Raw genomic sequence first — 14,988 nt, forward strand, 5'->3', positions numbered from 1 at the left:
TTTGGCATACCGATTACTGGCATACAGCCGGCAGCGGCTGTGCTTCGCTGGACCGGCCTTGAAAAGATACCCCACGTCCAAGGTCAGAGAAACCCCAGTAAGACGGTAGGTGCTGGAGCAACTGTGAGGAGATACCCCATGTCCAAGGGCAAAGGAGAAGCCCCAGCAAGATGGTAGGAGGGGCGAATTCGTGTTTAGAAGCAAATCCCATTCCCGCCAGAGATGCTAAGAGGGCTCAAACCAACCTTGTGCACACCAGGACGCAGGGACTCCACAGAGACTGAGATAGAACTGTGTCTGAGCATCTTCTGTGGAGGTACAGGTCAGCAGTGGACTGCCACAGGGACAGGGGCTCTAGGTGCAGCAGATTTGGGTATGGCATAAACCCTCTTGGAGGAGGTCGCCATTAACCCCACCACAGAGCTGCGAGAACTTACACAGGACTGGGGAAAAGACTCTTGGATGCCTCAAACAGTACCTCGTGCACCCGGACCCAGGAGAAGGGAGCAGTGGCCCCATGGGAGACTGACCCAGACTTGCCTGTGAGTGTCCAGAAGTCTCCAGCAGAGGCGTGAGTTGGTGGTGGCCTGCTGCAGAGTTGGGGGCACTGAATGTAGTAGTACATGCATGGGATCTTTTGAAGGAGGTCACCATTATCCACATTACCTCCACCAGAGTTTGGCCCCAGGTAAACAGCAGGGAGGGAACACAGCTCCACCCATCAACAAAAATTGGATTACAGATTTACTGAGCATGGCCCTGCCCATCAGAACAAAACCCAGTTTCCCTCTCAGTCAGTCTCTCCCATCAGGAAGCTTCCATAAGCCTCTTATTCTTCTCCATCAGAGGGTAGACAGGCTGAAAACCACAATCACAGAAAACTAACCAATCTGAACACATGGACCACAGCCTTGTCTAGCTCAATGAAACTATGAGCCATGCCGTGTAGGGCCACCCAAGACAGATGGGTCATGGTGGAGAGTTCTGACAAAACATGGTCCACTGGAGAAGGGAATGGCAAACCACTACAGTATTCTTGCCTTGAGAACCCCATGAACAGCATGAAAAGGCAAAAAGATAGGACACTGAAAGATGGACTCCCCAGGTCAGTGGGTGCCCAATATGCTACTGGAGATCAGATGAGAAATAACTCCAGAAAGAATGAAAAGATGGAGTCAAAGCAAAAACAACACCCAGTTGTGGATGGGACTGGTGATAGAAGCAAGGTCTGATGGTGTAAAGAGCAATATTGCATAGAAACCTGGAATGTTAGGTCTATGAATCAAGGCAAATTGGAAGTGGGCAAACAGGAGATGGCAGGAGTGAATGTCAACATTTTAGGAACCAGCAAACTAAAATGGACTTCAATGGGTGAATTTAACTCAGATGACCATTATATTTACTACTGTGGACAAGAATCCCTTAGAAGGAATGAAGTAGCCATCACAGTCAACAAAACAGGCTGAAACGCAGTACTTAGATGCAAACTCAAAAACAACAGAATGATATCTGTTCGTTTCCAAGGCAAACTATTCTATATCACAGGAATCCAAGTCTATGCCCTGACCAGTAACGCTGAAGAAGCTGAAGTCGAATGGTTCTATGAAGACCTTTTAGAACTAACTCCCAAAAAAGATGTCCTTTTCATCATAGAGGCCTGTAATGCAAAAGTAGGAAGTCAAGAAACACCTGGAGTAACAGGCAAATTTGGCCTTGGAGTACAGAATGAAGCAAGGCAAAGGCTAATAGATTTTTGCCAAGAGAACGCACTAGTTATAGCAAACACCGTCTTTCAACAACACAAGAGAAGACTCTACACATGGACATCACCAGATGGTCAACACTGATATCAGACTGATTATATTCTTTGCAGCCAAAGATGGAGAAGCTCTATACAGCCAGCAAAAACAAGATGGGGAGCTGACTGTGGCTCAGATCATGAACTCCTTATTGCCAAATTCAGACTGAAACTGAAGAAAGTAGGGAAAACTGCTAGACCATTCAGGTATGACCTAAATCAAATCCCTTATGATTATACAGTGGAAGTGAGAAATAGATTTAAGGGACTAGATCTGATAGACAGAGTGCCTGATGAACTATGGACAGAGGTTCATGACATTGTACAGGAGACAGGGATCAAGACCATCCGACAGAAAATGAAATGCAAAAAAGCAAAATGGCTATCTGAGAAAGCCTTACAAATAGATGTAAAAAGACGAGAAGTGAAAAGCAAAGGAGAAAAGGAAAGATATACCCATTTGAATGCAGAGTTCCAAAGAATAGCAAGGAGAGATAAGAAAGCCTTCTTCAGTGATCAATGCAAAGAAATAGAGGAAAACAATAGAATGGGAAAGACTAGAGATCTCTCCAAGAAAATTAGAGACAGCAAGGGAACATTTCATGCAAAGATGGGCACAAAAGGACAGAAATGGTATGAAACTAACAGAAGCAGAAGATATTAAGAAGAGGTGGCAAGAATACACAGAACTGTACAAAAGGGATCTTCATGATCCAGATAATCATGATGGTGTGATCACTCACCTAGAGCCAGACATCCTAGAATGTGAAGTCAAGTGGGCCTTAGGAAGCATCACTATGAACAAAGCTAGTGGAGGTGATGGAATTCCAGTGGAGCTATTTCAAATCCTAAAAGATGATGCTGTGAAAGTGCTACACTCAATATGTTAGCAAATTTGGAAAACTCAGCAGTGGCCACAGAACTGGAAAAGGTCAGTTTTCATTCCAATCCCAAAGAAAGGCAATGCCAAAGAATGCTCAAACTACCACCCAATTGCACTCATCTCACATGCTAGTAAAGAAATGCTCAAAATTCTCCAAGCCAGGCTTCAACAATACGTGAACCATGAACTTCCAGATGTTCAAGCTGGGTTTAAAAAGGCAGAGGAACCAGAGATCAAATTGCCAACATCCGCTGGATCATCAAAAAAGCAAGAGAGTTCCAGAAAAATATCTATTTCTGCTTTATTGACTATGCCAAAGCCTTTGACTGTGTGGATCACAAGAAACTGTGGAAAATTCTGAAAGAAATAGGAATACCAGACCACCTGACCTGCCTCCTGAGAAATCTGTATGCAGATCAGGAAGCAACAGTTAGAACTGGACATGGAACTACAGACTGGTTCCAAATAGGAAAAGGAGTATGTCAAGGCTGTATATTGTCACCCTGCTTATTTAACTTATATGCAGAGTACATCTTGAGAAATACTGGGCTGGAGGAAGCACAAGCTGGAATCAAGATTGCCAGGAGAAATATCAATAACCTCAGATATGCAGATGACACCACCCTTATGGCAAAAAGTGAAGAAGAACTAAAGAGCCTCTTGATGAAAGTGAAAGAGGAGAGTGAAAAAGTTGGCTTAAAGCTCAACATTCAGAAAACGAAGATCATGGCATCCGGTCCCATCACTTCATGGCAAATAGATGGAGACAGTGGAAACAGTGGCAGACTTTATTTTGGGGGGGCTCCAAAATCACTGCAGATGGTGACTGCAGTCATGGTGGCTCAGAGGGTAAAGCGTTTGCCTACAGTGCAGGAAACCCGAGTTCAATCCCTGGGTGGGGAAGATCTCCTGGAGAAGGAATGGCAACCCACTCCAGTATTCTTGCCTGGAAAATCCCATGGATGGTGGAACCTGGCAGGCTATAGTCCATGGAGTCGCAAAGAGTCGGACATGACTGAGCAACTTCACTTTCACTCCTTGGAAGGATATGACCAGCCTAGACAGCATATTAAAAAGCAGAGACATTACTTTCCAACAAAGGTCCATCTAGTTAAGGCTATGGTTTTCCCAGTAGTCATGTATGGATGTGAGAGTTGGAGTATAAAGAAAGCTGAGCACCAAAGAATTGATGTTTTTGAACTGTGGTATTGGAGAAGACTCTTGAGAGTCCCTTGGACTGCAAGGAGATCCAATCAGTCCACCCTAAAGGAGATCAGTCCTGGGTGTTCATTGGAAGGACTGATGTTGAAGCAGAAACTCCAATACTTTGGCCACCTGATGCGAAGAACTGACTCATTTGAAAAGACTCTCATGCTAAGAAAGATTGACAGCGGAAGAAGAAGGGGATGACAGAGGATGAGATGGTTGGATAGCATCACGGACTCAATGGAGATGAGTTTGAGTAAACTCCGGGAGTTGGTGATGGACAGGGAGGCCTGGCATGCTGCAGTCCATGGGGTCACAAAGAGTCAGAAACGACTGAGTACTGAACTGAACTGAACTGATTATTTTGATTTAAAGGTACTAAGAAACAGCCATTGTGAGGACACTGTGTCCCTCCACTGGACGAAAGCAGGGATAAAGCTTCCAGGGGAAGGTATCTCCCTGTACTGAGGGGTAGAAGCCATCCTTATCACCAAAGACAGGGAATTTCAAGTTGAGAAGCCCATGTAAACCAATATAAACATGTAAAATTTCCTGGGCTCTTTAGGAAGACAAACCATTTCTGTGGAACCTTTTCATTAGAGCTTTGGAAAAGTCTTCCTATGAGATCCTAGGACTAACTTCTCTGACCTCCATTCCACCTCAAGGTCTGTGCTTTTTAAAATAAGGAATAAAGTACAAATATATTTAATAGATTTTCAGAACTAAAAGATGTCTTAGACATGATCTGTGCTAACAGATTCAGGACACAGATGAAAAAGTGCAAGTTCCTGTGATCTTGCCTAAGATCACAGACAGTGGCCAAGAAGAGGTTATTACCCCAGTCCAAAAATTCCAGTCCCAAAATTCTGTTGCACAATATTTAGTCTCACCGAAAACATAATGGGAAGTAGAGCTATTTCCAGTGAAGAACCTGTATTCATTCGTGCAACAGTATTGAGCTCCTCTGACATGCTCGGTACCCTACAAGCTCCAGGAATGAAATGATGAAGATGATAGATACAGAGTCCACTTTTGCAACATATGACCAGCAGGAGAGACAAATTAAGCAAACAAATATAGCTCTCTCTTGAACAACACAGGGGTGAAGGGCACTGACCCTACATGCAGTTGAAAATCTGGGTATAATTTATAGTTATCTCTCTGTATCTGTATCTAAGTTTCCACATTCGGGGATTCACCCAGCTGAGGATCATGTCGGTACTATAGTATGTACCATTGACAAAAATTTGCCTATAAGTGAACCTGTGCAGTTCAAACCCATGTTATTTAAGAGTCAACTGTAAATGAAACAATTACTTTTTGCAATAAAGACTAAGAAGGAAATAGAAAACAGAAGGGCTGACTTTAGGTAGATTGGTCAAGGAAAATATCTCTGAGGAGGTGACGCTTAGGCTCAAGGTTGAGAAAGAGACAGCCAAGTCAAGAGCTAGGAGAAGTGTGTTCTAGGCTCAGGCGATTGGTCAGTGCAAAAGCCATGGAGGAAAAGGTCCCTGGGAAGTAAAAAATCTTCCAGAAAATCGAGATGACTACAAACTAGTGAATGAGGACAAGACAGCACACATGACATGACATAAAAGCCAGATACATAAGACTTTGAAAGTCATGAGAAGGGGCATGGATTTTAAAGTAAGTGTAAATATGAAGGCAATTTACAAAGAGGTATTAAGCCAGGAGTTCCTGGCCAGTGTGGCTACTCTGTGAAAAACAGCCTCCATAACATTCCTTCTTAACAGAACCTACATGTCATTGTCCTCGTTTTTTTTTTTTTTTTTTTTTGCAGAGGACATAGAAGATGCCCAAAAACATGTGGAAGAGCAAGGCAAGGGTGAAAGCAAGGGCCCTACATTTTCAATCTTAAGATCTCCTTCCATGCCATGCTCTCTCTTGTGAATTAAATATCCCATGAAAATGAATGGAGTCTGGGAATTCCCTGGTGGTCCAGTGACTAAGAATCTGCCTGCCAATGCAGGGGGCAAGGATTCTATTCCTGGTTGGGGAACTAAGATCTCCACGAGCTGTGCAGTGGGGCCAAGAATATTTTTTTTAATGTAAAAAATAAATAAAATGAACAGGGTGCTTGGTTTGAATATTCTTTTGCCAGACACAGTTCTGGCATACAGCACTATCAATCAGAATCTCACCCTACAAAGACGCAGGCAGGGAGGCAGAAAGAGACGAGGTAAAAAGGCAGAAGGAAGGGAGAACAATCTGTTTACCACCTCAGCAAGCCTGTTATAGTCAATAACAGTCTTCTTTGTCATGGAATAAGTTAAGTATACAGATGGTTTTTGGAAATAACAGTCAAAACAGAAATGAAGAGCATATGAAGAGAAAAAAAAAGTGTATGAAGAGAAAACATTGTAAGAACTGCCCTGTGAGGCAGCCCCACAGTTCGCCTAGCCCAGGATTCTGTATTTTCTCGGAGACCCAAGGATGCTTGGTAAGAAGGTATGGGGTTGCAGGTCAGCCTCAGGTGTCACTGCATCAATAAGCTTAGCTGTCACCAGGGAAAAATGTACAGCTGACCCTTGGACAATGCAGGGGGTGGGGATGGCGGCAATTAGGAGCAACAACCCCCTCCAGTCAACAATCCAAGCATAGCATAGGGACTTTTCAGAGTGGTTAAGACTGCACTCTCAACTCAGGGGGCTGGGTCAATCTCTGGTTGGGGAACTAAGATCCCAAATGCCATGCATCACAGCCAAAAATAACCCCACAAAATCTGAGTATAACTGATTGTCAGCTCTCCATATACACTTTCTCTGTTATCTGTGGTTCCACATGGGTGGGTCCAACCAACTACAGGTCATTTATTCATGTAGTATTTACTGCTGAAGAAAATGGAAAACCATGCAGTTCAAACCCATATTGCTTAAGGGTCAACTCTATAAACAGATCAGACAAGGTGAGCTTATTTATTTATTTGTCTCAGGGGTGCATGGTCCTTCTATGGACAAGGTGAAAACAATGGCAAAATCTGGAAATACAAGTGAGTCCTCCAGTACCAAATCCAAATGCTCCAATCAGGGGTGTATGCTTTTTTGTTGCTGTTTTTAGACTCTTCTCTCCTTAAAAAGCTGAGTGGCCTCCAGCTCTCTGTTCCAACAGCCAAAGCTGTGGATGCCAGTTGTGAGTTCAGCCTCTCTCCTCCTCCCTCTGAACAGGAAATGTGCATGTTGTATGTGGATTAATTTCTGATATTTCTCACAGTGAAGGTTTTGGCTCCAGGCTCTTCCACCTTGAATCTGCCTCCCTGCAGGATGGAAACAGGGCCCAGGAGCAGCCTCATGCACTTTCTTGCTAGCAGGGCTCTGCCAACAGCATCTCCCTGCCCTGGCCTCCTTCAGCGTGAGACTTGGGGAAGATAGGAATGACGGCTTGGCAAGGTGAGGCCCAAGGAGCCTGGTGGACTCTGCAGGCCTGGGGATGCACACTCAGGGAGAGACGTGGCTTCATTTCCCACATTTCTTTCACACAAAGCATCATTATAGGGAAGTGCTTCCATATGGCCCATGGAAAATCTCAGCCAAAAACAGCTTCAGTTGGCCAGATTCAGAGCAGTAACAGACATGAAGGGGCCATAATGAAAAGCAAGGATGAGAAGCACCAGGTTTTCACACAGGCAGGCAGGCATCTTTGCTAACTTTAGCCTCAGCCCTAGAGCAGGCAGACAGAGCTTGGACTTGCCAGCAGCATGCCCCCAGCTCTACTAGCTCCCTTTAGGGATGTGTGTCTGAGCTCCAGCTGCTCTTCCTTTGCAGAAATTATTCCAAAGTATTAAATGTTTTAAACCTTTTTCTCAAGTCACTAAGCACCCTTCTGCCACAATTATTCCTAAAGCTTGCACGGATATTTTGTTGTACCGAAATTGTTTTTTCTACTGTTAATCCCTTTGCCAATGCTTTATCCTAAAGAAGAAGGAAGTGATGTAGAGATCATAGCTTCCAATGAAGAAAAGGTGGCTAGAGAGTAGGGTCATCTCCCTTTATCCTTCAGCCAATGTTAACTATGTGTCAGACACCTTTTCATACGTAGTTTAATTTGATCCTCACAATGACCCTAAGAGCTGAGCATAATTATTATCCCCATTGGTGAATCTGTTTGAGAGCCTTCACTCTCAAGCAGCTGATTCTACCTCCTAAGGAACAGAGTGTAAAAAGAAAAGAAAAAAAAAAACTGTTTTGGAACACAGTTAATTTCTCACCATGTTCTCCAAGGGGACCTAGAGTAGTTACTCAGTTCTTAACATATGATTGTGTACCCTCTCCTTTAGTCCTTGCAAAATCCTTCCCTCCATTCATTCACTCATCTTCTATTTACTTCTAAACCCACTGCAATCAGGCTTTGGTTTTAGCCAGAAATTCATTGAAACCACTCTTGCTAAGGTCACAGATTTGGCTTCAAATTGCCAATGAGAAATTTTTGGACTTTTATTCCAGTTGACCTCGAAACAGCATTTCACATGGCCGACTATTACCTCCTTCTTTGGAATTACTTATTCCTTCAGCTCCCATACTGCTTCTGCTAAGTTCTGAGTTTACCTACTCATTATCTTTTCACTTGAATCCCCTCAAATGTTTTCCCTGGCTAAATTCTCATGCCTTCCTAATAATTGTATATACTCTCTTTGGATAAACTCAGTTAATTTATAACTAAAGGGAATTCCCTGGTGGTCCAGTGGCTAAGACTTCATGCTCCCAATGTAGGGGGCCCAGGTTTGATCCCTGGTCTAAGAGTTCGAAAGCTGCAGCTAAAGATCCCATGTGTCACAATGAAGATGGAAGATCCCATCAGCTGCAACTAAGACCCGATGCAGCCATAAAAAGTTAAAAAAAAAACATGTATTAAAAAATGCATAACTAAAGACCATTAACAATGGACTGTCACATTTCAGATCAACTCTTTCACCCCAAACAAAATATAATTAACATCTGTTTAAAGGTATCAGAAAAGTAACAAAGCATTGAATACTTATGGGGCCACATTTCTGGAAAGAAGAAAACCCAAGGAGGTGAACCCTTATTTTTGGTATGCATCTCCTCTCCATGCATTCCTTCCGCAGATGGACAGAAAAGAAATCCACCCAGCTGCTCAGGCTGGGAAATCTGCATCATTCTAGCTTCCTCTTCTCTTTTACAGTTTTCACTCTATGAATTAGCAAACTCTGCTGACTCTCTCTCCTAAATCTCTCTGCCCTCTCTGCTCCTTTACCTCTCCCACCTCACTCCAACCCCGACGAAGATAACTGTGGCATCCTAGTTGGACTCCTTGCTTCCAGGCTCACCTTCACAAGTTGCCAGAATCACTTCATTAAAATGCAAATCTAATCAAGTCCCTCCACTGCCTAAATTGCTGTAATGACTTCACTTAACCTAAAACGTGATTCACAACAATGAAGGCCTTTATGATTCCTTCTGAATGCCACTGTGTCTTTCCTCCCACCCTAACCGATGTGCAACCCTAGGTTACTCAAGAAAGTCCAGGCTTCACTCTAGTGTCACACCATGAACTTTGTGTTTCCTCTGCCTGGAAAACCCTGTCCACCCTCTACTCCTCCTCTAAGGTTCTCCCCATTTTGGAAGAATGAGTAAAATCCCCATTTCATAGACTTCCCTAGGAGTCCAGTGGTTAGGACTCTGTGCTCCCAATGCAAGGAGCACAGGTTCAATCCCTGGTGGGGAACTATGATCCCACAAGCCAATCAGTGCGGCCAAAAAAATAAATAAACTTTTGGCTTCCCTGATAGCTCAGTTGGTAAAGAATCTCTCGGCAATGCAGGAGACCCTGGTTTGATTCCTGAGTCAGGAAGATCCCCTGGAGAAGGGAACAGCTACCAACTCTAGTATTCTGGCCTGGAGAATCCCATTGACCAGTCCATGGGGTTGCAAAGAGTCAGACAGGACTGAGTGACTTTCACTTTCACTTTCTGTTTCATAAGTTAAATCCAAATAAACTCAAAGGAATAAGATTTTAAAGTAGGAACACACATACAAAAAAGCACTGGCAGAAGGCATAAATGTATAATTTTTTCTCTTTAACCCAGGCGGTAGGCAAACTATACCCTGAGGGTCAAATTTAGCCTGCAGGCTAGTTTTGTAAATAAAACTTTATTGGAACACAGTTCTTCCCATTGGTTCACTGGTTGCCTGTGGCTGCTTTTCATCTGCAGCAGCAGTGCTGAGTAGCTAAGACAGAAACTATATAGGCTAAAAAGCCCTTAAATATTTCTTCTCTAACCTTTTACAGAAAAAGTTGACTGACCCTTAATTTAAAAAAAAAAATTAAGCAGCTATTACCAAACTTAAAAGGTGGAGAATTCTGTGTATCTATAATTTAGAAACTACCGATTCTACAAACAATACTGAAAGTCAAATGACAAACTGAGAATATTAAAAACAGTTACAACAAATAGTATATATTCATGATACAAGTGAGGAAAAGATCACCATCCAAATAGGGAAAAGAGTAAATGACTTCAGCAGCTAATTGAAAGATAAAAAAGTATAAATGGACAATTAATACAGGACAATATTTCAATAAATACAGGATGATATTTTTACCTTGTTAGCAATCAAAAGGGGGAAAAAGAAATAATGACTCCTAGTTTACCTTAAAAAAATCAGCAAATTAAAAATAATAGTTGTACTCTGTATTGGCAAAAGTTCAAAGAAACAGGTAATCTAAGAAGAGGTAATGGGAATAAAAATTTGATCTATTACACTTTTGGGGAGAAATGTGTCTTTTAGAACACCAGTCAAAAGTTCTTACTACCTAAAAACTTTAGCAATGGGAAAATGTTATTTTACTATCAGACGGTCTAAAGCACATGCTGTTGTATGGTAATGTTAAAACTTACTTTTTTCAGGAGACACATGTGACTTTGACTGTCCTCGCACCAGCCTGCAGGTGGCACCGTCACCAGCACAGACACCACAGTTGTCCTCCTTAGCGTTGCTCCCCAGTTGCCGGTCGCAGCCCACTGCCTGCAGACAGAAGATGGCGGTCAGGAGTGGGTAGAGATATGGGCATATCAGACCTTATGTATTTCAGAAATCATACTGATGGTGTTATCCTTCTTAAATGTACGAGTTGGCTCTCTTTGATGAGAACATAGATTTTAAAATATATAATAATAAATAAAGGGATTTCCCTAGGGGTCCTGGGGTTAGGACTTGGATTTGCCTCCCAATGCCCAGGATGTGTGAGTTTGATTCCTGGTTAGGGAGCTAAGATCCCACATGCCTCATGGCCAAGAAAAAAAAAAAAATCCCCAAACATAAAACAGAAGCAATACTGTAACAAATTCAATACAGAATTTAAAAATGGTCAAAACAAACAAACAAAAAATCTCAGAAATAATGATATAAAGCTTTACAACACCATGTCATTTATATATAAGATTCTTATCCAAAGACCAAAGAATTAAAGATGAATGGAGGCTGCCCCTTGACATTCTCACCCTTAGTTTTTTATTTATACTTCTATTCAGCTATTTTATGTACATAAAATGAAAGGAACATTACAAATACTTCCCCTCTCCTCTTCCCCTAACCCCTTCCCTCTCTTTCTATCCCTACCCTAGTCCTGTTCTCTCACTTCTTCCCCCAGATGACTACTATTTTGAGGTTGATATATATCCTTCTGATCCATAGTTTAATTTTTTTCTGTTTTAATCTCAATCTATACCTACATCCCTGGTCTTCAGATCATAAAGAATCTGCCTGCAATGCAGGAAACCTGGGTTCAATCCCTGGGTTGGGAAGATCCCCTGGAGAAGAGAATGGCAACCTACTCCAAGATTCTTGCCTGGAGAATCCCATGGACAGAGGAGCTTGGTGGGCTACAGTCCATGGGGTCGCAAAGAGTCAGACACAACTAAGCGACTAACACACATACCTATATCTTATTCATATTGATAAATCCATCTCTCTCAATGTCCTGTATCTGGATCTTTCTATCTCCTTCTGTATCATTATCTATATGTATACCTACATATCTTTACTTGTATATATATATGTGTGTATATAATTCTTCTAAAAACTTTTATAAATAATTTTTAAAATATAAGGAATTAACAAGAGAGATATCTCAGAATATGTTTATACTGCATCCTTCAGTCTCTTGTGAATTATTACTTTTTTGTGAGTGAAGTGAAGTGAAGTGAAGTGAAAGTCGCTCAGTCGTGTCCAACTCTTTGTGACCCCATGGACTTAATAGTCCATGGAATTCTCCAGGCCAAAATACTAGAGTGGGTAGCCTTTCCCTTCTCCAGGGGATCTTCCCAACCCAGGGATCGAATCCAGGTCTCCCACATTGCAGGTTGATTCTTTGCCAGCTGAGCCACAAGGGAAGCCCAAGAATACTGGAGCGGGGAGCCTATCCCTTCTCCGGCAGATCTTACCGACCCAGGAATCAAACCAGGGTCTCCTGCATCGCAGGCGGATTCTTTACCCACTGAGCTATGAGGGAAGCTTTTGTGAGCAGTGTGTGTGTATCTGCTGAACTGTGAGCTTCCTTATATGAGAAAAAGGGCTACATCTTATAGTTCTTTTTATTTTATTAAATATGACTTTTACATGACATACACTAACTAATGAGCTGGTTTATTTCCAACTCTCTGCACACATTCAGTGTTATTTGTATTTATATGCCTGGTGGTTAAGTGCAGAGACCTTGGAGGCAAACAGTGTGATTACAACTACCCAGCCCTACCACCCTTCTCAAGATGCAGGATATACAACAATGCAAACTACTCTAGGAGACTCATTTTCCTCAAGAGTGAAATAGGGACATTTGGGACATACTTCACACAGGGTCTATACTAGGAATGAAATGAGAAAATACATGTAAAACTCCTAGTACAGTGACTAGAATACTTGAAGGGCTCAACAAAAGAGAGTCCCTTGAATCACCTCTCTGTTTTTCATTTTGCCTGGACTCCCGGGTTGAGCCCCTACGCTTCAGCTTGGGGGAACTGCTGGATCAGAGTCTGTATCCAAGGTGTTGATGGGAATATAAAACTGGAGGAAGTCGAAACCACATCTATAGACTATTCTTTCCAAAGTGCTGCTGCTGAAGGGAAGGAACAAGAGCAAATGAAAGTTTCAGGGGGAGATGGGAAAAGTTCCAAGGAAGTTTGAGGAAAAGCCTATGATTAGAGATATTTTCAAATTCACAGAGGGATGTCGTGAAGAAAGGCTTTACATTTGTTCTGTGTATTTTCAAACGGTGAAAGCTACAGGTTTAGGTGTAATTTAGTTCAATATGAGAATGTATTTAGAGTCAGTTATCCAACAATAAATATTCAATCACAGGCTAGGTAGGAGAATTTGGGACAGGAAAACTGGAGAGGGGATTAAATTATTGGATGAGCAGCTGAATCCTCTGAGACCCTTTCATTCTGATTATATGAATTTTTATAAAGATAATAGTGAAATAGTAATAATGATAGTTGATTTTTATTGAATGCTGGTGCTATGCCAAGCATGTAATACACATTATTTCATTTAATTTTCATGGCCACCTTTTGATACCTTTTATCTCTATTTACAAATTAGGCATCTGACTGTTTCTGAGGTTTTATATGACTTTCCAACATTACACAACTAGTATATTGTTTGAATATCCAGGTCCTCTTGACACCAGAATCTTATCACTATGCTCTACCTTCCTCACCTTTAGTATCAGCAGATGGACAACAACAAACCCAGTTACACAGGCTATTATATTAATATTTACTAAATACATGTGGAATAACTTAAGAGTGATTGATTTTGGAACCATACTTGCATTTTTAAGATTCAATCAATGAGTAACTTGTGTTCAAGCAACTTTCTCCAAGGGGAGTAATTCTACTATTAAATTATAGAAATACTGTTCCTGGGCCAAGCTCTGTCCTCACACACGTGAGTCCCTGAGCACTTCACATTTCATGAGAATGAGAATCACTCTTTATCTGGTCATCCAGGAAGGGTGTGGGTTTAGGAGCTAGGATGGGCTTATCTTGAAGAGTGTTTACAGCCTTGCAAGATCTTGGGCAATCAAATACCTCCCTGAGCACTGGTATTTATTTCATAATTTTTAAAGCTATAGTTCATCCAAATCTTGCAGCCAAAAAAAGCATGTGAAAACATCACAGAAATATCTGAAAAGATCTGATTGTCTTGTGATTCATAGGAGATAAGCCAAAACTGCCCTTGAAATTGAGGGACTACTGAATATTGGCTTTCAGATCTCATCATAATCAACAATGAGCAGCTTTTTAAGAATTGCCTGAAGCATTTTCAAGTTCAGTGACTTCTGAAGTCAAGATCTCTAGCTGTAATGATTTAAAGATCACTAACTGACAAACATATCAATAAAATGTATTAACATCCACACAGCCAATTTGTATAGAGCCAGGCATTACAGAGTCTAAATTAATAAGATGGGATTCCTATTTTGCAGTGCAGTTGATGAGACAAGTTACACAAGACAGGGGATAATATAAATAAAAATTTAAGATATATGAGCAGTGCTTTGGGGAATAAATACTCATATATAAATCGTCACTTCAGCGAAGGATTATTTCATAGTTCTGGCCTATGATTTCTTACACTGTTCATAGAAGTCAGTGTTTAAATCAGGGTCTTCACTCCAGATGGAGCAAATTTCCAGATCAGTTTCTGAATTTCCCAGATCAGTCAAATTTAATCCTTCATGAAGCAAATAATTTTTTGAGTCAACTTCTGTTTGAGATCTCTGAAAACTGAATTCTACATTACAAAAATTCTAACATTTCTGCCTGAAAAATCAGAGTATATGGAGCTATGGCAGTCAATAGGAATATTCATAAATAATTAGTTTCTCCCTTCAGCCCATGGAGGTCTGCACTTCCCCACTCCCTTAGAAATAAGTGTGGTCACTGACTATCTTTGGCCAACGAAATATGAGTCTAAGGTCTGCATTACTTTGGTTAGAAGCTTCAAGGGTCAGGGCATGAGTCACACGTTCCCCTCCTCACTACTGTAGTTATTATGCAAAACGTGTGTGCAAATAAAGGCTCCTTCAGTCTGGGTCTCTGAGACATTCAGGGCAGAGA

The 14,988-nt window shown here is 41.6% G+C and overlaps 1 protein-coding gene across 1 annotated transcript in view; it reads right to left on the reverse strand.

Annotated features, from left to right (window-relative positions):
- The window catches only part of ADAMTSL3 (ADAMTS like 3), a 309,610-nt gene that overhangs the window by 200,016 nt on the left and 94,606 nt on the right, over positions 1–14,988 (reverse strand). The window contains exon 6 of the mRNA XM_068990959.1: positions 10,765–10,891. Within this exon, the coding sequence (XP_068847060.1) occupies positions 10,765–10,891 (127 nt within the window). The remainder of the gene's footprint in view (positions 1–10,764; positions 10,892–14,988) is intronic.

The sequence above is a fragment of the Capricornis sumatraensis genome, chromosome 19 (assembly GCF_032405125.1).
Source record: "Capricornis sumatraensis isolate serow.1 chromosome 19, serow.2, whole genome shotgun sequence".
NCBI classification, from domain to species: domain Eukaryota; kingdom Metazoa; phylum Chordata; class Mammalia; order Artiodactyla; family Bovidae; genus Capricornis; species Capricornis sumatraensis.